The sequence below is a fragment of the mitochondrial genome of Ursus arctos (genome assembly GCF_023065955.2).
Source record: "Ursus arctos mitochondrion, complete genome".
Classification (NCBI taxonomy): Eukaryota; Metazoa; Chordata; class Mammalia; order Carnivora; family Ursidae; genus Ursus; species Ursus arctos.
Window position 1 is genome coordinate 1 of NC_003427.1, and position 17,020 is coordinate 17,020.

Consider the following 17,020-nt stretch of genomic DNA (forward strand, 5'->3'; position numbering starts at 1 on the left):
GATCACACATAACTGTGGTGTCATGCATTTGGTATCTTTTAATTTTTAGGGGGGGAACTTGCTATGACTCAGCTATGACCGTAAAGGTCTCGTCGCAGTCAAATAATTTGTAGCTGGGCTTATTTATCTTTCACGGGTCGGGCATAGATACCCATAAGGGGTTACTCAGTCAATGGTCGCAGGACATATAGTACTTAAACGCCACTAAATCGAACGAACGACGCACGCGTACGCATACGTACGCATACGTACGCATACGTACGCACGTGTACGCACGTGTACGCACGTGTACGCACGTGTACGCACGTGTACGCACGTGTACGCACGTGTACGCACGTGTACGCACGTGTACGCACGTGTACGCACGTGTACGCACGTGTACGCACGTGTACGCACGTGTACGCACGTGTACGCACGTGTACGCACGTGTACGCACGTGTACGCACGTGTACGCACGTGTACGCACGTGTACGCACGTGTACGCACGTGTATACGCACGTGTACGCACGTGTACGCACTCGTACGCACGTGTACGCACGTGTACGCACGTGTACGCACGTGTACGCACGTGTACGCACGTGTACGCACGTGTACGCACGTGTACGCACGTGTACGCACGTGTACGCACGTGTACGCACGTGTACGCACGTGTACGCACGTGTACGCACGTGTACGCACGTGTACGCACGTGTACGCACGTGTACGCACGTGTACGCACGTGTACGCACGTGTACGCACGTGTACGCACGTGTACGCACGTGTACGCACGTGTACGCACGTGTACGCACGTGTACGCGTACGCACGCGTTTTTAGATATTAACTTAGCTTAATCAAACCCCCCTTACCCCCCGTAACTTCAAGGAGCTTATGCACATTTATGATTGTCTTGCCAAACCCCAAAAACAAGACTAAATGCACATGCAAACATGAAGTATTACACCCAAAATCCCACACAATAAGCTAAAATTCCCAGCCAAATAATCACTGTAATCACAGGCATGAGACTTTAAATTAAGATCTATCTATAGATATTTTTTTTTTTACTCTGTCTCCCTCCTATTGATTTTTCCGTTATTATCACTTTTTGGCCGCGAACTTTTACTAAATTGTCCCATACAAATCCCCAAATCCAACCACGTTTATGTAGCTTAATAGTAAAGCAAGGCACTGAAAATGCCTAGACGAGTTATATAATTCCATAAACATAAAGGTTTGGTCCTAGCCTTCCCATTAGCTACTAACAAGATTACACATGTAAGTCTCCGCGCTCCAGTGAAAATGCCCTTTGGACCCTAAAGCGATCTGAAGGAGCGGGCATCAAGCACACCTCTCCCCGGTAGCTTATAACGCCTTGCTTAGCCACGCCCCCACGGGATACAGCAGTGATAAAAATTAAGCCATGAACGAAAGTTCGACTAAGCTATGTTGATTAAGGGTTGGTTAATTTCGTGCCAGCCACCGCGGTTATACGATTGACCCGAGTTAATAGGCCCACGGCGTAAAGCGTGTGAAAGAGAAATTCTCCCTACTAAAGTTAAAGTTTAATCCAGCTGTAAAAAGCTATCAGTAACACTAAAATAAGCTACGAAAGTGACTTTAATGCTCTCAACCACACGACAGCTAAGATCCAAACTGGGATTAGATACCCCACTATGCTTAGCCTTAAACATAAATAATTTATTAAACAAAATTATTCGCCAGAGAACTACTAGCAACAGCTTAAAACTCAAAGGACTTGGCGGTGCTTTAACCCCCCTAGAGGAGCCTGTTCTATAATCGATAAACCCCGATAGACCTCACCACCTCTTGCTAATTCAGTCTATATACCGCCATCTTCAGCAAACCCTTAAAAGGAACAAGAGTAAGCACAATCATCTTGCATAAAAAAGTTAGGTCAAGGTGTAACCCATGGGGTGGAAAGAAATGGGCTACATTTTCTATTCAAGAACAACTTACGAAAGTTTTTATGAAACTAAAAACTAAAGGTGGATTTAGTAGTAAATCAAGAATAGAGAGCTTGATTGAATAAGGCAATGAAGCATGCACACACCGCCCGTCACCCTCCTCAAGTGGCACAAGCCAAACACAACCTATTGAAACCAAATAAAACGCAAGAGGAGGCAAGTCGTAACAAGGTAAGCATACTGGAAAGTGTGCTTGGACGGATCAAAGTGTAGCTTAAACAAAGCATCTAGCTTACACCCAGAGGATTTCACGCATGTGACCACTTTGAACCCAGAGCTAGCCCAGATAACAACTAACCAAACTACCATAGACCAATTAAATAAAACATTCAGTAGTATAATTAAAGTATAGGAGATAGAAATTCTTTTAATCGGAGCTATAGAGAGAGTACCGCAAGGGAATGATGAAAGATTACTTAAAGTAACAAACAGCAAAGATTACCCCTCCTACCTTTTGCATAATGAGTTAGCCAGAAATAACCTAACAAAGAGAACTTAAGCTAGGTTCCCCGAAACCAGACGAGCTACCTATGAACAATCCACTGGGATGAACTCATCTATGTTGCAAAATAGTGAGAAGATTTATAGGTAGAGGTGAAAGGCCTAACGAGCCTGGTGATAGCTGGTTGCCCAGAATAGAATTTTAGTTCAACTTTAAACTTGCCTACAAAACTTAAAAATTTTAATGCAAGTTTAAAATATATTCTAAAAAGGTACAGCTTTTTAGAATCAAGGATACAGCCTTACTTAGAGAGTAAATACTGATTAAATCATAGTAGGCCTAGAAGCAGCCATCAATTAAGAAAGCGTTTAAGCTCAACACCCATATCAACTTGATACCAAAAATATCTAATTAACTCCTAATATAATAACTGGGCTAATCTATTTAAATATAGAAGCAACAATGCTAATATGAGTAACGAGAAGTACTTCTCCAACGCATAAGCTTATAACAGCAACGGATAACCACTGATAGTTAACAACAACGTAGAAATAATCCAACAATAAAACACCTACCAAACCAATTGTTAATCCAACACAGGTATGCGACTAAGGAAAGATTAAAAGAAGTAAAAGGAACTCGGCAAACACAAACCCCGCCTGTTTACCAAAAACATCACCTCCAGCATTCCCAGTATTGGAGGCACTGCCTGCCCGGTGACATCAGTTAAACGGCCGCGGTATCCTGACCGTGCAAAGGTAGCATAATCATTTGTTCTCTAAATAAGGACTTGTATGAAAGGCCACACGAGGGTTTAACTGTCTCTTACTTCCAATCAGTGAAATTGACCTTCCCGTGAAGAGGCGGGAATAAAATAATAAGACGAGAAGACCCTATGGAGCTTCAATTAATTAGCTCAAAAGGATTTATTTACCAGACCGACAGGAACAACATATTCCTTCCATGAGCTAGCAATTTAGGTTGGGGCGACCTCGGAGTACAAAATAACCTCCGAGTGATATTAATCTAGACGTACCAGTCAAAATGCTCACTTACTTATTGATCCAAAGCTTCTTTGATCAACGGAACAAGTTACCCTAGGGATAACAGCGCAATCCTATTTAAGAGTCCATATCGACAATAGGGTTTACGACCTCGATGTTGGATCAGGACATCCTAATGGTGCAGCAGCTATTAAGGGTTCGTTTGTTCAACGATTAAAGTCCTACGTGATCTGAGTTCAGACCGGAGCAATCCAGGTCGGTTTCTATCTATTTAAATGACCTCTCCCAGTACGAAAGGACAAGAGAAGTAAGGCCTCCCTCACCAAAGCGCCTTAAGACCAATAGATGACTTAGTCTAAACCTAGTAAGTCTACCCCCAACGTTGCCCAAGAGACAGGGCTTTGTTAGGGTGGCAGAGCCCGGTGATTGCATAAAACTTAAACCTTTATACTCAGAGGTTCAAATCCTCTCCCTAACACTATGTTTATAATTAACATTATCTCACTAGTCGTACCCATTCTCCTCGCCGTAGCCTTCTTAACACTAGTGGAGCGAAAAGTACTGGGCTACATACAACTTCGTAAAGGGCCAAACATTGTAGGACCCTATGGTCTCCTACAACCTATCGCAGATGCTACAAAACTTTTTACCAAAGAACCCTTGCGCCCACTCACATCGTCCACAACTATATTTATTATAGCCCCTATTCTAGCCCTAACACTAGCCCTAACTATATGAGTTCCCCTACCAATGCCATATCCCCTTGTCAATATAAACCTCGGAGTACTGTTTATATTAGCAATATCAAGCTTAGCTGTATATTCTATCCTTTGATCGGGATGGGCTTCAAACTCAAAATACGCTCTGATTGGAGCCCTACGAGCCGTAGCCCAGACAATTTCATATGAAGTTACATTAGCCATTATTCTCCTATCAGTCCTACTAATAAATGGCTCATTCACACTCTCTACTTTAATTACTACTCAAGAACACCTCTGACTAATTTTCCCCACATGACCTCTGGCCATAATATGATTTATTTCTACCCTAGCGGAAACTAACCGAGCCCCTTTTGACCTAGCAGAAGGAGAGTCAGAATTAGTCTCAGGTTTCAACGTCGAGTACGCAGCAGGTCCATTCGCCTTATTTTTCTTAGCAGAATATACCAACATTATTATAATAAATGCCCTCACGACTATCCTATTCTTTGGAGCATTTCATAACCCCTATATACCAGAACTATACACTGTCAACTTCACTGTAAAAACACTCCTCCTAACAGCTTCTTTCCTATGAATCCGCGCATCCTACCCTCGATTCCGATACGATCAACTAATACACCTGCTATGAAAAAATTTCCTACCCCTCACACTGGCCCTGTGCATGTGACATGTAACACTACCCATTATCACAGCAAGCATTCCTCCTCAAATATAAGAAATATGTCTGACAAAAGAATTACTTTGATAGAGTAAATAATAGAGGTTAGAATCCTCTTATTTCTAGAATTATAGGAATCGAACCTAATCTTAAGAACTCAAAAATCTTCGTGCTACCTAATTACACCATATCCTAAAGTAAGGTCAGCTAAATAAGCTATCGGGCCCATACCCCGAAAATGTTGGTTTATCCCCTTCCCGTACTAATAAAACCTCCTATTCTAATCATTATCACATCCACCATTATCCTAGGAACCATGATCGTTCTATTTAGCTCCCATTGACTCATAATCTGAATTGGCTTTGAAATGAACATACTAGCCATTATCCCAATCCTAATGAAAAAATTTAATCCACGAGCCATAGAAGCTTCTACAAAATATTTCCTCACACAAGCCACCGCATCCATGCTCCTGATACTAGGCATTATTATCAATCTACTACATTCAGGGCACTGAACAATCTCAATAATCCCCAACCCAATCGCATCAACCGTAATCACCATTGCCCTAGCAATAAAACTTGGCCTATCCCCCTTTCACTTTTGAGTTCCAGAAGTCACACAAGGCGTTCCTTTGTCCTCAGGAATGATTCTACTAACATGACAAAAAATCGCACCTCTATCCGTCCTATACCAAATCTCACCGTCCATCAATCCAAACCTGCTAGTAGCAATAGCCGCTACATCCGTATTAGTAGGAGGCTGAGGAGGACTAAACCAAACTCAACTCCGAAAAATCCTAGCATACTCTTCAATCGCTCACATGGGCTGAATAGCTGCCATCATAGTATATAATCCTACCCTAATAATCCTTAACCTTACAATCTACATCATAATAACTCTAGGGACATTTATACTATTCATGTACAATCTATCTACAACAACATTATCACTGTCCCACACATGAAATAAATTACCACTAATTGCCTCACTAATCCTAGCACTTATACTATCACTAGGCGGCCTCCCTCCTCTCTCAGGCTTTATTCCCAAATGAATAATTATTCAAGAGTTGACAAAAAATGACATAATTGTTATACCCATATTCATAGCCATCACAGCTCTACTAAACCTTTATTTCTACATGCGCCTAGCATACGCTACAGCACTAACAATGTTTCCCTCGGCAAACAATACAAAAATAAAATGACAATTTGAAAGCATAAAAAAAATAATCTTCCTACCCCCTCTAATCGTAGCATCAACCATACTCCTCCCACTAACTCCAATACTCTCAATCATGGACTAGAGATTTAGGCTAAAATAGACCAAGGGCCTTCAAAGCCCTAAGTAAGTGAAATTCACTTAATCTCTGTAACTATTTAAGGACTGCAAGAGCATATCTCACATCAATTGAACGCAAAACAACCGCTTTAATTAAGCTAAGCCCTTCTAGATCGGTGGGCTTTTATCCCACAAAATTTTAGTTAACAGCTAAAAACCCCAAACAACTGGCTTCAATCTACTTCTCCCGCCGCGTGGAAAAAAAAGGCGGGAGAAGCCCCGGCAGAATTGAATCTGCTTCTTTGAATTTGCAATTCAATATGATTATTCACCACAGAGCTTGGCAAAAAGAGGACTTACCTCTATTCTTAGATTTACAGTCTAGTGCTTTTATCAGCCATTTTACCTATGTTCATAAGCCGGTGATTATTCTCTACGAACCATAAAGACATTGGCACTCTTTACCTTCTGTTCGGTGCATGAGCCGGAATAGTGGGCACTGCCCTCAGCCTTTTAATTCGTGCCGAGCTGGGTCAGCCCGGGGCTCTGTTGGGGGATGATCAGATCTACAATGTAATCGTAACTGCCCATGCATTCGTGATAATCTTCTTCATAGTTATGCCTATTATAATTGGGGGATTCGGGAACTGATTAGTGCCCTTGATGATCGGTGCTCCCGACATAGCGTTCCCTCGAATAAATAACATAAGCTTCTGGTTGCTGCCACCATCTTTCTTACTGCTTCTGGCCTCCTCTATGGTAGAAGCAGGTGCAGGGACTGGATGAACTGTCTATCCTCCTCTAGCGGGTAATCTGGCCCATGCAGGAGCATCGGTAGACTTAACAATCTTTTCTCTGCACCTAGCAGGCATCTCTTCTATTCTGGGGGCTATCAATTTCATCACTACTATTGTTAACATGAAACCCCCTGCAATATCTCAATATCAAACCCCTCTGTTTGTATGATCAGTCCTAATCACAGCAGTACTTCTTCTTTTATCTCTACCAGTCTTAGCGGCTGGAATTACTATACTACTTACAGATCGAAACCTTAACACTACCTTTTTTGATCCAGCTGGAGGAGGAGACCCTATTTTATATCAACACTTGTTCTGATTCTTCGGACATCCTGAGGTTTACATTCTAATCCTTCCTGGGTTCGGAATGATCTCTCACATTGTCACTTATTATTCAGGAAAAAAAGAACCTTTTGGCTATATAGGAATAGTCTGAGCGATAATATCCATTGGATTCTTAGGATTTATCGTGTGAGCTCATCATATGTTTACCGTAGGTATAGACGTTGACACACGAGCTTACTTCACTTCAGCTACCATAATCATTGCTATCCCGACAGGAGTCAAAGTATTTAGCTGACTAGCCACTCTGCACGGAGGGAATATTAAATGATCTCCCGCTATGATGTGAGCCCTGGGCTTTATCTTCCTGTTTACAGTAGGAGGCCTTACAGGAATTGTCCTAGCTAATTCATCTCTAGACATCGTTCTCCATGACACGTACTATGTGGTAGCCCATTTTCACTACGTGCTGTCAATGGGAGCTGTTTTCGCCATCATAGGAGGATTTGCCCACTGATTCCCACTATTTTCAGGCTACACACTTAACAACACATGAGCAAAAATTCACTTTATAATTATATTCATCGGGGTTAATATGACATTCTTTCCTCAGCATTTTCTAGGCCTGTCAGGAATACCTCGGCGATATTCCGACTATCCAGATGCCTATACAACATGAAACACAGTATCTTCTATAGGCTCATTTATTTCACTAACAGCAGTTATGCTAATAATTTTCATGATTTGGGAGGCCTTTGCATCAAAACGAGAGGTGGCAGTGGTAGAACTCACCTCAACCAACATTGAATGACTACATGGATGCCCTCCTCCATATCACACATTCGAAGAACCTGCCTACGTCACACTAAAATAAGAAAGGAAGGAGTCGAACCCTCTGGAATTGGTTTCAAGCCAATATCATAACCACTATGTCTCTCTCAATAAAGAGATATTAGTAAAAATTACATAACTTTGTCAGGGTTAAATTATAGGTGAAAATCCTTTATATCTTTATGGCATGTCCCTTCCAAATAGGTCTTCAAGATGCAACTTCTCCTATCATAGAGGAACTTCTGCATTTTCATGACCATACATTAATAATTGTGTTCCTAATTAGCTCCCTGGTTCTCTATATCATCTCAACTATACTAACCACCAAATTAACATACACAAGTACAATAGACGCACAAGAAGTAGAGACTGTGTGAACTATCCTGCCAGCTATTATCTTGATTCTGATTGCACTCCCATCACTACGGATCCTCTATATGATGGATGAGATCAATAGTCCCTCACTAACTGTAAAAACCATGGGCCACCAGTGATATTGAAGTTACGAATATACAGATTATGAAGATTTAAACTTTGACTCCTATATGATTCCGACACAAGAACTAAAGCCTGGAGAATTGCGGTTATTAGAAGTGGACAATCGAGTAGTGCTGCCCATAGAAATAACGATCCGTATGCTGATCTCGTCAGAAGACGTCTTGCATTCATGAGCTGTACCATCCCTAGGGCTAAAAACTGATGCAATCCCAGGACGGCTAAACCAGACAACTCTCATAGCTATGCGACCGGGGCTATATTACGGCCAATGCTCAGAAATTTGTGGCTCCAATCACAGTTTTATACCTATTGTCCTCGAGCTAGTCCCACTATCCTATTTTGAAGAATGATCCGCTTCAATACTATAGAATCATTGAGAAGCTAACATAGCGTTAACCTTTTAAGTTAAAGACTGAGAATGCAAACTTCTCCTTAATGAAGATGCCACAACTAGACACATCAACATGGTCTATTACAATTCTATCCATAGCTCTAACACTATTTATCGCCCTCCAATTAAAAGTCTCAAAATATAAATACCCTGAGACCCCCGAGCCGAAATCTCTCTCATCATTAAAAAAGCTTGTGCCTTGAGAAGAAAAATGAACGAAAATTTATTTACCTCTTTTATCACCCCAACGATAGTGGGAATTCCTATTGTACTTTTAATTATTATGTTTCCGAGCATTTTATTTCCTTCCCCCAGTCGACTGATCGACAATCGCTTAGTATCTATTCAACAGTGACTAGTTCGGCTAACATCAAAACAAATATTATCCATTCATAGCCACAAAGGACAAACCTGGGCACTAATATTGATATCACTAATCCTATTTATTGGCTCAACTAATCTTCTGGGACTATTGCCGCACTCATTCACACCTACCACTCAGCTGTCAATGAACCTAGGAATGGCTATTCCCTTATGGGCAGGTACAGTTGCTACTGGATTCCGATACAAGACCAAAGCATCCTTGGCTCACTTTCTACCTCAAGGAACACCTTTCCCTCTAATCCCGATACTCGTAATTATTGAAACAATCAGCCTATTTATCCAACCTGTGGCCCTGGCCGTGCGACTAACCGCTAATATTACTGCAGGCCATTTGCTCATTCATTTAATTGGGGGAGCTACCTTGACTCTAACAAGTATTAGTACTATTACAGCCTTTATCACCTTTACCGTTCTAGTGCTACTTACTATTCTCGAGTTCGCTGTAGCCCTCATTCAGGCCTACGTCTTCACCCTGCTAGTAAGCTTGTACCTACACGATAACACTTAATGACTCACCAAACACATGCATACCATATAGTTAACCCAAGCCCATGACCACTAACAGGAGCCCTCTCAGCCCTCCTTATAACATCAGGACTAATTATGTGATTTCACTTTAACTCCATACTCTTGTTATTGCTAGGCCTTACAACCAATATACTTACCATATATCAATGGTGACGGGATATTATTCGAGAGAGTACATTTCAAGGCCATCACACTCCTGCTGTCCAAAAGGGACTACGGTATGGAATAGTCTTATTTATCGTATCAGAAGTATTCTTCTTTGCAGGATTCTTCTGAGCTTTTTATCACTCAAGCCTAGCACCCACTCCCGAACTAGGAGCATGCTGACCGCCCACAGGTATTACTCCCCTGAACCCGCTAGAAGTACCACTTCTCAATACTTCAGTACTTCTTGCATCCGGAGTATCCATTACCTGAGCTCATCACAGCTTAATAGAGGGAAGCCGCAAGCACATACTCCAAGCCCTATTCATTACTATCTCTCTAGGCGTGTACTTTACACTCCTACAAGCCTCAGAGTACTATGAGGCATCCTTCACTATTTCAGATGGAGTCTACGGCTCAACTTTTTTCATAGCGACTGGATTTCACGGACTTCATGTAATCATTGGCTCAACTTTTCTCACAGTCTGTTTCCTACGACAACTACACTTTCATTTCACATCAAGTCACCATTTCGGCTTTGAAGCAGCAGCATGATATTGACACTTCGTAGATGTCGTATGACTATTCCTATATGTTTCCATCTATTGATGAGGGTCCTGCTTCTTTAGTATCGATCAGTACAATTGACTTCCAATCAATAAGCTCTAGCGCAGTCCAGAAAGAAGCAATCAACTTAATCTTAGCACTATTTACCAACATACTACTAGCCTCCTTACTCGTTCTTATTGCCTTCTGACTACCACAGTTAAATATTTACGCAGAGAAAGCAAGCCCCTATGAATGCGGGTTTGACCCCATGGGATCGGCACGCCTCCCTTTTTCCATGAAATTCTTCCTAGTAGCTATTACATTTCTACTATTTGACCTAGAAATTGCACTACTCCTCCCTCTTCCCTGAGCATCACAAACTGACAACTTAATAACGATACTCACCATAGCGTTACTGCTTATCTCCCTACTAGCTGTAAGCCTGGCCTATGAATGAGCTGAAAAAGGTCTAGAATGGGCCGAATATGATAATTAGTTTAAACCAAAACAAGTGATTTCGACTCACTAGATTATGAATAATAACATAATTATCAAGTGCCTGTAGTCTATGTTAATATTTTCTTAGCCTTCATTGTATCCCTAATAGGACTGCTCGTTTATCGATCCCATCTAATATCCTCCCTGCTCTGCCTAGAGGGTATAATGCTATCTCTATTTGTCATGCTAACAGTAACAGTTTTAAACAATCACTTCACACTGGCTAATATAGCTCCTATCATCCTGCTAGTATTCGCTGCCTGCGAGGCAGCACTAGGACTGTCCCTGCTAGTAATAGTCTCCAACACTTACGGAACTGATTATGTACAAAACCTCAATCTCTTACAATGCTAAAAATCATCTTTCCCACTATAATATTAGTACCTCTTACATGAGCATCAAAGCCCAATATAATTTGGATCAATACAACAGCTTACAGCCTGCTTATCAGTCTTATCAGCTTGACATATCTCAACCAACTCAGTGATAATAGCCTAAACTTCTCATTGCTATTCTTTACCGACTCCCTATCAGCCCCCCTATTAACCCTCACAACATGACTACTACCCCTGATACTAATGGCGAGTCAATTTCACCTGTCAAAGGAAACTCTGACCCGAAAGAAATTATACATCACCATACTAGTCCTTCTACAACTATTCCTGATCATAACCTTTTCTGCTATAGAGCTAATCCTATTCTATATCTTGTTCGAAGCCACCCTAGTGCCCACTCTGGTTATTATCACTCGATGAGGAAATCAAACAGAACGACTAAACGCGGGCCTTTACTTTCTGTTTTATACTCTAGTAGGGTCTCTGCCATTACTAATTGCACTGCTACACACCCAAAATAATCTAGGCTCCCTAAATTTTCTCTTAATACAATACTGAATCCAGCCTCTGCCAAATTCCTGATCTAGTATATTTCTGTGACTAGCGTGTATAATGGCATTTATGGTAAAAATACCCCTATACGGTCTTCATCTGTGATTACCAAAAGCACACGTAGAGGCACCTATTGCAGGATCTATAGTACTTGCTGCCGTACTCCTAAAACTAGGAGGCTATGGCATGATACGAATTACAACACTACTTAGTCCTTTAACGAGCTTCATGGCTTACCCCTTCATAATACTCTCGCTATGGGGCATAATTATAACAAGTTCTATCTGCCTACGCCAAACGGATTTAAAGTCCCTAATTGCTTATTCCTCTGTTAGTCACATGGCCCTAGTCATTGTAGCAGTATTAATCCAAACCCCATGAAGCTATATAGGAGCAACAGCCTTAATAATCGCCCACGGACTAACATCCTCCTTGCTATTCTGTCTTGCAAACTCCAACTATGAACGAACCCATAGCCGAACTATGATCCTCGCGCGAGGCCTACAAACACTTCTCCCACTTATGGCAGCTTGATGACTACTAGCAAGTCTCACTAATCTATCACTCCCTCCTACCATCAACCTTATCGGAGAACTGTTTGTAGTAGTAGCTACATTTTCATGGTCTAACATCACCATCACTCTAATAGGAACCAACATTATCATTACTGCCCTCTACTCCCTCTACATACTAATCACCACACAACGAGGCAAGTGCACAAACCATGTCAAAAGTATTAAACCATCCTTTACACGAGAAAACGCCCTGATAGCTCTCCATCTCTTACCCCTCCTGCTACTATCCCTTAATCCCAAAATAATTCTAGGACCTATTTACTGTAAATATAGTTTAACAAAAACATTAGATTGTGAATCTAATAATAAAAGCCCAAGTCTTTTTATTTACCGAAAAAGTACGCAAGAACTGCTAATTCATGCGTCCATGTCTAAAATCATGGCTTTTTCAACTTTTAAAGGATGGAAGTAATCCATTGGTCTTAGGAACCAAAAAATTGGTGCAACTCCAAATAAAAGTAATCAATCTGTTTACTTCCTCTATTATCACAACTTTGCTCATATTAACGATACCGATTATCCTCACCAGCGCTTCAACACACAAAAATAAATCCTACCCACAATATGTAAAAACTACAGTCTCTTATGCTTTCATAATCAGTACTATTCCCATAGTAATATTTCTCTACTCAGGGCAAGAAGTAATTATTTCAAACTGACATTGAATAACTATTCAAACCCTAAAGCTAACTCTAAGCTTTAAGCTAGACTACTTCTCAATAATTTTCATGCCAGTAGCCCTGTTCGTCACATGATCGATCATGGAGTTTTCCATTTGATACATACACACCGACCTCAACATCAACCATTTCTTCAAATACCTACTCATATTCCTTATCACTATAATAATTCTAGTGACCGCAAATAATCTACTTCAACTATTCATCGGCTGAGAAGGAGTAGGGATCATATCTTTCCTCCTTATCGGGTGGTGGTACGGACGAGCAGACGCCAATACAGCCGCTCTACAAGCAGTCCTATACAATCGCATCGGAGATGTAGGCTTTATCATAGCTATAGCCTGATTTTTACTCAATACAAATGCATGAGACTTCCAACAAATCTTTGCAATTGAACATGAAAACCTTAGCATTCCACTAGCAGGACTGCTCCTAGCAGCCACTGGAAAATCAGCCCAATTCGGCCTTCATCCATGACTCCCATCAGCTATAGAAGGACCTACTCCTGTTTCAGCCCTACTCCACTCTAGTACAATAGTAGTAGCAGGGGTATTTCTTCTAATCCGATTTTACCCCCTAATAGAACACAACAAGACTATCCAAACGGCCACTTTATGCCTAGGTGCAATAACTACCCTATTTACAGCAGCCTGTGCTCTCACCCAGAATGATATCAAAAAGATCATTGCCTTTTCCACCTCAAGCCAGCTAGGACTAATAATCGTAACAATTGGAATTAATCAGCCTCACCTAGCATTCCTTCATATCTGCATACACGCATTTTTCAAGGCCATACTATTTATATGCTCCGGGTCCATTATCCACAGCTTGAATGATGAACAAGACATCCGAAAAATAGGAGGTCTATTCAAAGCCCTGCCACTTACCACTACCGCATTAATTATCGGAGTCCTAGCACTCACAGGTATACCTTTCCTAACAGGATTCTACTCTAAAGACCTAATTATCGAAACCGCCAACACGTCGTACACCAACGCCTGAGCCCTACTAACAACTCTCGTTGCCACATCCATAACCGCTGCCTACAGTACTCGAATCGTATTCTTTGTACTTCTAGGACAACCTCGCTTTAACCCTGTCATTATTATCAACGAGAATAACCCTCTCCTAATCAATTCCATCAAGCGCCTACTTCTAGGAAGTATTTTCGCAGGATACCTAATCTTCCACAATATTACACCCACTACCATCCCACAAACAACCATACCCTACTATCTAAAAATAATAGCCCTCGCGGTCACCATGTTAGGTTTTATCCTGGCATTAGAACTTAACTCTACCACACAAACTCTCAAACTTGACTATCCACAAAATCCATTCAAATTCTCCATTCAACTAGGATACTTCCCCATTATTACTCACCGCCTCCTGCCAATAATGAGCTTATCAATAAGCCAAAAAATGGCATCTATATTACTAGACACAACCTGACTAGAAAATGTACTACCAAAATCCATCTCCTACTTCCAAATAAAATCTTCAATCACAGTCTCTAACCAGAAAGGACTAATTAAACTATATTTCCTCTCTTTCATGATCACATTAACCCTAAGCTTCTTCGTACTTAATTTCCACGAGTAACTTCCATAATTACTAGCACACCAATAAGAAGAGATCACCCAGTGACAATAACTAATCAAGTTCCATAACTGTATAAAGCCGCAATCCCCATGGCTTCCTCACTAAAAAACCCCGAATCCCCCGTATCATAAATTACTCAATCGCCTATTCCATTAAATTTAAATACAATCTCAACTTCATCATCTTTCAAGACATAACAAGCAATCAATAACTCAGATAATAGACCCACGATAAATGCACCTAATACAGCTTTGTTAGAGACTCAAACCTCAGGATACTGCTCAGTGGCCATGGCCGTAGTATAACCAAAAACCACAAGCATTCCACCTAAATAAATTAAAAAAACTATTAAACCTAAAAAAGACCCCCCAAAACTTAACACAATACCACACCCAACACCCCCACTAATAATTAAAACTAACCCCCCATAAATGGGAGAAGGCTTAGAAGAAAACCCTACAAAACCCATCACAAAAATGACACTTAAAATAAATACAATATACATTATCATTATTCCCACATGGAATCTAACCATGACTAGTGACATGAAAAATCACTGTTGTACTTCAACTACAAGAACCTTAATGACCAACATCCGAAAAACCCACCCATTAGCTAAAATCATCAACAACTCATTTATTGACCTTCCAACACCATCAAACATCTCAGCATGATGAAACTTTGGATCCCTCCTCGGAGTATGTTTAATCCTACAGATTCTAACAGGCCTGTTCCTAGCCATACACTATACATCAGACACAACCACAGCTTTTTCATCAGTCACCCACATTTGCCGAGACGTTCACTACGGATGAGTTATCCGATATGTACATGCAAATGGAGCCTCCATCTTCTTTATCTGCCTATTTATGCACGTAGGACGGGGCCTGTACTATGGCTCATACCTATTCTCAGAAACATGAAACATCGGCATCATTCTCCTATTTACAGTTATAGCCACCGCATTTATAGGATACGTCCTACCCTGAGGCCAAATGTCCTTCTGAGGAGCGACTGTCATCACCAATCTACTATCAGCCATTCCCTACATCGGAACGGACCTGGTAGAATGAATCTGAGGGGGCTTTTCCGTAGATAAGGCGACTCTAACACGATTCTTTGCTTTCCACTTTATTCTCCCGTTCATCATCCTAGCACTAGCAGCAGTCCATCTATTGTTCCTACACGAAACAGGATCCAACAACCCCTCTGGAATCCCATCTGACTCAGACAAAATCCCATTCCATCCATACTATACAATTAAGGATATCTTAGGCGCCCTACTTCTCGCCCTAACCTTAGCAACCCTAGTCCTATTCTCGCCCGACTTACTAGGAGACCCTGATAACTATACCCCCGCAAATCCACTGAGCACTCCACCCCACATCAAACCCGAGTGGTACTTTCTATTTGCCTACGCTATCCTACGATCCATCCCTAATAAACTAGGAGGAGTACTAGCACTAATTTTCTCCATTCTAATCCTAGCCATCATTCCTCTCCTACACACGTCCAAACAACGAGGAATGATATTCCGACCCCTAAGCCAATGCCTATTTTGACTTCTAGTAGCAGACCTACTAACACTAACATGAATTGGAGGACAACCAGTAGAACATCCCTTCATTATTATCGGACAACTAGCCTCCATTCTCTACTTTACAATCCTCCTAGTACTTATACCCGTCGCTGGAATTATTGAAAACAACCTCTTAAAGTGGAGAGTCTTTGTAGTATAGCAATTACCTTGGTCTTGTAAGCCAAAAACGGAGAATACTCACCCTCCCTAAGACTCAAGGAAGAAGCAACAGCTCCACTACCAGCACCCAAAGCTAATGTTCTATTTAAACTATTCCCTGGTACATACTATTATTTTACTCCATGTCTTATTCATTTCATATATACCATCTTATGTACTGTATCATCGCAGTATGTCCTCGAATACTTTTCCCCCCCTATGTACGTCGTGCATTAATGGCGTGCCCCATGCATATAAGCATGTACATATTACGCTTGGCCTTACATAAGGACTTACGTTCCGAAAGCTTATTTCAGGTGTATGGTCTGTAAGCATGTATTTCACTTAGTCCGGGAGCTTAATCACCAGGCCTCGAGAAACCAGCAATCCTTGCGAGTACGTGTACCTCTTCTCGCTCCGGGCCCATGGAATGTGGGGGTTTCTATGCTGAAACTATATCTGGCATCTGGTTCTTACCTCAGGGCCATGACAGCTCTAGATTCCAATCCTACTAACCCTTCAAATGGGACATCTCGATGGACTAATGACTAATCAGCCCAT

At 41.3% G+C, this 17,020-nt stretch overlaps 13 protein-coding genes and 24 non-coding genes across 37 annotated transcripts; 28 read left to right on the plus strand and 9 right to left on the minus strand. All coding sequences in view use genetic code 2, as the record gives it.

Annotated features, from left to right (window-relative positions):
* The first annotated feature begins 1,138 nt into the window (after nucleotides 1-1,138).
* On the plus strand, nucleotides 1,139-1,206 carry KEF81_t01. Its single transcript has one exon. It is a non-coding gene; the product is annotated as a tRNA-Phe (tRNA).
* On the plus strand, nucleotides 1,207-2,168 carry KEF81_r02. Its single transcript has one exon. It is a non-coding gene; the product is annotated as a 12S ribosomal RNA (ribosomal RNA).
* KEF81_t02 lies at nucleotides 2,169-2,234 on the plus strand. The gene has a single exon. It is a non-coding gene; the product is annotated as a tRNA-Val (tRNA).
* On the plus strand, nucleotides 2,235-3,813 carry KEF81_r01. Its single transcript has one exon. It is a non-coding gene; the product is annotated as a 16S ribosomal RNA (ribosomal RNA).
* Nucleotide 3,814: 1 nt separating this feature from the next.
* KEF81_t03 lies at nucleotides 3,815-3,889 on the plus strand. The gene has a single exon. It is a non-coding gene; the product is annotated as a tRNA-Leu (tRNA).
* Nucleotides 3,890-3,891: 2 nt separating this feature from the next.
* On the plus strand, nucleotides 3,892-4,848 carry ND1 (NADH dehydrogenase subunit 1). The gene has a single exon. It carries the CDS (start codon nucleotides 3,892-3,894, stop codon nucleotides 4,846-4,848), a length of 957 nt encoding a protein of 318 aa, NP_597968.1.
* KEF81_t04 lies at nucleotides 4,847-4,916 on the plus strand. The gene has a single exon. It is a non-coding gene; the product is annotated as a tRNA-Ile (tRNA).
* Nucleotides 4,914-4,986, minus strand: KEF81_t05. The gene has a single exon. It is a non-coding gene; the product is annotated as a tRNA-Gln (tRNA).
* A 1-nt stretch (nucleotide 4,987) lies between these two features.
* KEF81_t06 lies at nucleotides 4,988-5,056 on the plus strand. Its single transcript has one exon. It is a non-coding gene; the product is annotated as a tRNA-Met (tRNA).
* Nucleotides 5,057-6,100, plus strand: ND2 (NADH dehydrogenase subunit 2). The gene has a single exon. It carries the CDS (start codon nucleotides 5,057-5,059, stop codon nucleotides 6,098-6,100), a length of 1,044 nt encoding a protein of 347 aa, NP_597969.1.
* Nucleotides 6,099-6,166, plus strand: KEF81_t07. Its single transcript has one exon. It is a non-coding gene; the product is annotated as a tRNA-Trp (tRNA).
* An 8-nt stretch (nucleotides 6,167-6,174) lies between these two features.
* KEF81_t08 lies at nucleotides 6,175-6,243 on the minus strand. The gene has a single exon. It is a non-coding gene; the product is annotated as a tRNA-Ala (tRNA).
* On the minus strand, nucleotides 6,244-6,316 carry KEF81_t09. Its single transcript has one exon. It is a non-coding gene; the product is annotated as a tRNA-Asn (tRNA).
* Nucleotides 6,317-6,349: 33 nt separating this feature from the next.
* KEF81_t10 lies at nucleotides 6,350-6,416 on the minus strand. The gene has a single exon. It is a non-coding gene; the product is annotated as a tRNA-Cys (tRNA).
* KEF81_t11 lies at nucleotides 6,416-6,482 on the minus strand. The gene has a single exon. It is a non-coding gene; the product is annotated as a tRNA-Tyr (tRNA).
* Nucleotide 6,483: 1 nt separating this feature from the next.
* COX1 (cytochrome c oxidase subunit I) lies at nucleotides 6,484-8,028 on the plus strand. Its single transcript has one exon. The coding sequence runs from the start codon at nucleotides 6,484-6,486 to the stop codon at nucleotides 8,026-8,028; it is 1,545 nt and encodes a 514-aa protein (NP_597970.1).
* KEF81_t12 lies at nucleotides 8,025-8,096 on the minus strand. Its single transcript has one exon. It is a non-coding gene; the product is annotated as a tRNA-Ser (tRNA).
* Nucleotides 8,097-8,100: 4 nt separating this feature from the next.
* KEF81_t13 lies at nucleotides 8,101-8,167 on the plus strand. Its single transcript has one exon. It is a non-coding gene; the product is annotated as a tRNA-Asp (tRNA).
* Nucleotides 8,168-8,851, plus strand: COX2 (cytochrome c oxidase subunit II). The gene has a single exon. The coding sequence runs from the start codon at nucleotides 8,168-8,170 to the stop codon at nucleotides 8,849-8,851; it is 684 nt and encodes a 227-aa protein (NP_597971.1).
* Nucleotides 8,852-8,854: 3 nt separating this feature from the next.
* On the plus strand, nucleotides 8,855-8,922 carry KEF81_t14. Its single transcript has one exon. It is a non-coding gene; the product is annotated as a tRNA-Lys (tRNA).
* A 2-nt stretch (nucleotides 8,923-8,924) lies between these two features.
* On the plus strand, nucleotides 8,925-9,128 carry ATP8 (ATP synthase F0 subunit 8). Its single transcript has one exon. It carries the CDS (start codon nucleotides 8,925-8,927, stop codon nucleotides 9,126-9,128), a length of 204 nt encoding a protein of 67 aa, NP_597972.1.
* Nucleotides 9,086-9,766, plus strand: ATP6 (ATP synthase F0 subunit 6). The gene has a single exon. The coding sequence runs from the start codon at nucleotides 9,086-9,088 to the stop codon at nucleotides 9,764-9,766; it is 681 nt and encodes a 226-aa protein (NP_597973.1).
* On the plus strand, nucleotides 9,766-10,549 carry COX3 (cytochrome c oxidase subunit III). Its single transcript has one exon. A coding segment is annotated over exon 1 (784 nt).
* KEF81_t15 lies at nucleotides 10,550-10,618 on the plus strand. Its single transcript has one exon. It is a non-coding gene; the product is annotated as a tRNA-Gly (tRNA).
* ND3 (NADH dehydrogenase subunit 3) lies at nucleotides 10,619-10,965 on the plus strand. Its single transcript has one exon — nucleotides 10,619-10,964. A coding segment is annotated over exon 1 (346 nt).
* KEF81_t16 lies at nucleotides 10,966-11,034 on the plus strand. The gene has a single exon. It is a non-coding gene; the product is annotated as a tRNA-Arg (tRNA).
* ND4L (NADH dehydrogenase subunit 4L) lies at nucleotides 11,035-11,331 on the plus strand. The gene has a single exon. The coding sequence runs from the start codon at nucleotides 11,035-11,037 to the stop codon at nucleotides 11,329-11,331; it is 297 nt and encodes a 98-aa protein (NP_597976.1).
* On the plus strand, nucleotides 11,325-12,702 carry ND4 (NADH dehydrogenase subunit 4). The gene has a single exon. A coding segment is annotated over exon 1 (1,378 nt).
* KEF81_t17 lies at nucleotides 12,703-12,771 on the plus strand. The gene has a single exon. It is a non-coding gene; the product is annotated as a tRNA-His (tRNA).
* On the plus strand, nucleotides 12,772-12,830 carry KEF81_t18. Its single transcript has one exon. It is a non-coding gene; the product is annotated as a tRNA-Ser (tRNA).
* On the plus strand, nucleotides 12,831-12,900 carry KEF81_t19. Its single transcript has one exon. It is a non-coding gene; the product is annotated as a tRNA-Leu (tRNA).
* On the plus strand, nucleotides 12,901-14,729 carry ND5 (NADH dehydrogenase subunit 5). The gene has a single exon: nucleotides 12,901-14,721. It carries the CDS (start codon nucleotides 12,901-12,903, stop codon nucleotides 14,719-14,721), a length of 1,821 nt encoding a protein of 606 aa, NP_597978.1.
* Nucleotides 14,705-15,232, minus strand: ND6 (NADH dehydrogenase subunit 6). The gene has a single exon. The coding sequence runs from the start codon at nucleotides 15,230-15,232 to the stop codon at nucleotides 14,705-14,707; it is 528 nt and encodes a 175-aa protein (NP_597979.1).
* Nucleotides 15,233-15,301, minus strand: KEF81_t20. Its single transcript has one exon. It is a non-coding gene; the product is annotated as a tRNA-Glu (tRNA).
* Nucleotides 15,302-15,305: 4 nt separating this feature from the next.
* Nucleotides 15,306-16,445, plus strand: CYTB (cytochrome b). The gene has a single exon. The coding sequence runs from the start codon at nucleotides 15,306-15,308 to the stop codon at nucleotides 16,443-16,445; it is 1,140 nt and encodes a 379-aa protein (NP_597980.1).
* On the plus strand, nucleotides 16,446-16,515 carry KEF81_t21. Its single transcript has one exon. It is a non-coding gene; the product is annotated as a tRNA-Thr (tRNA).
* Nucleotides 16,516-16,580, minus strand: KEF81_t22. Its single transcript has one exon. It is a non-coding gene; the product is annotated as a tRNA-Pro (tRNA).
* Nucleotides 16,581-17,020: the final 440 nt, after the last annotated feature.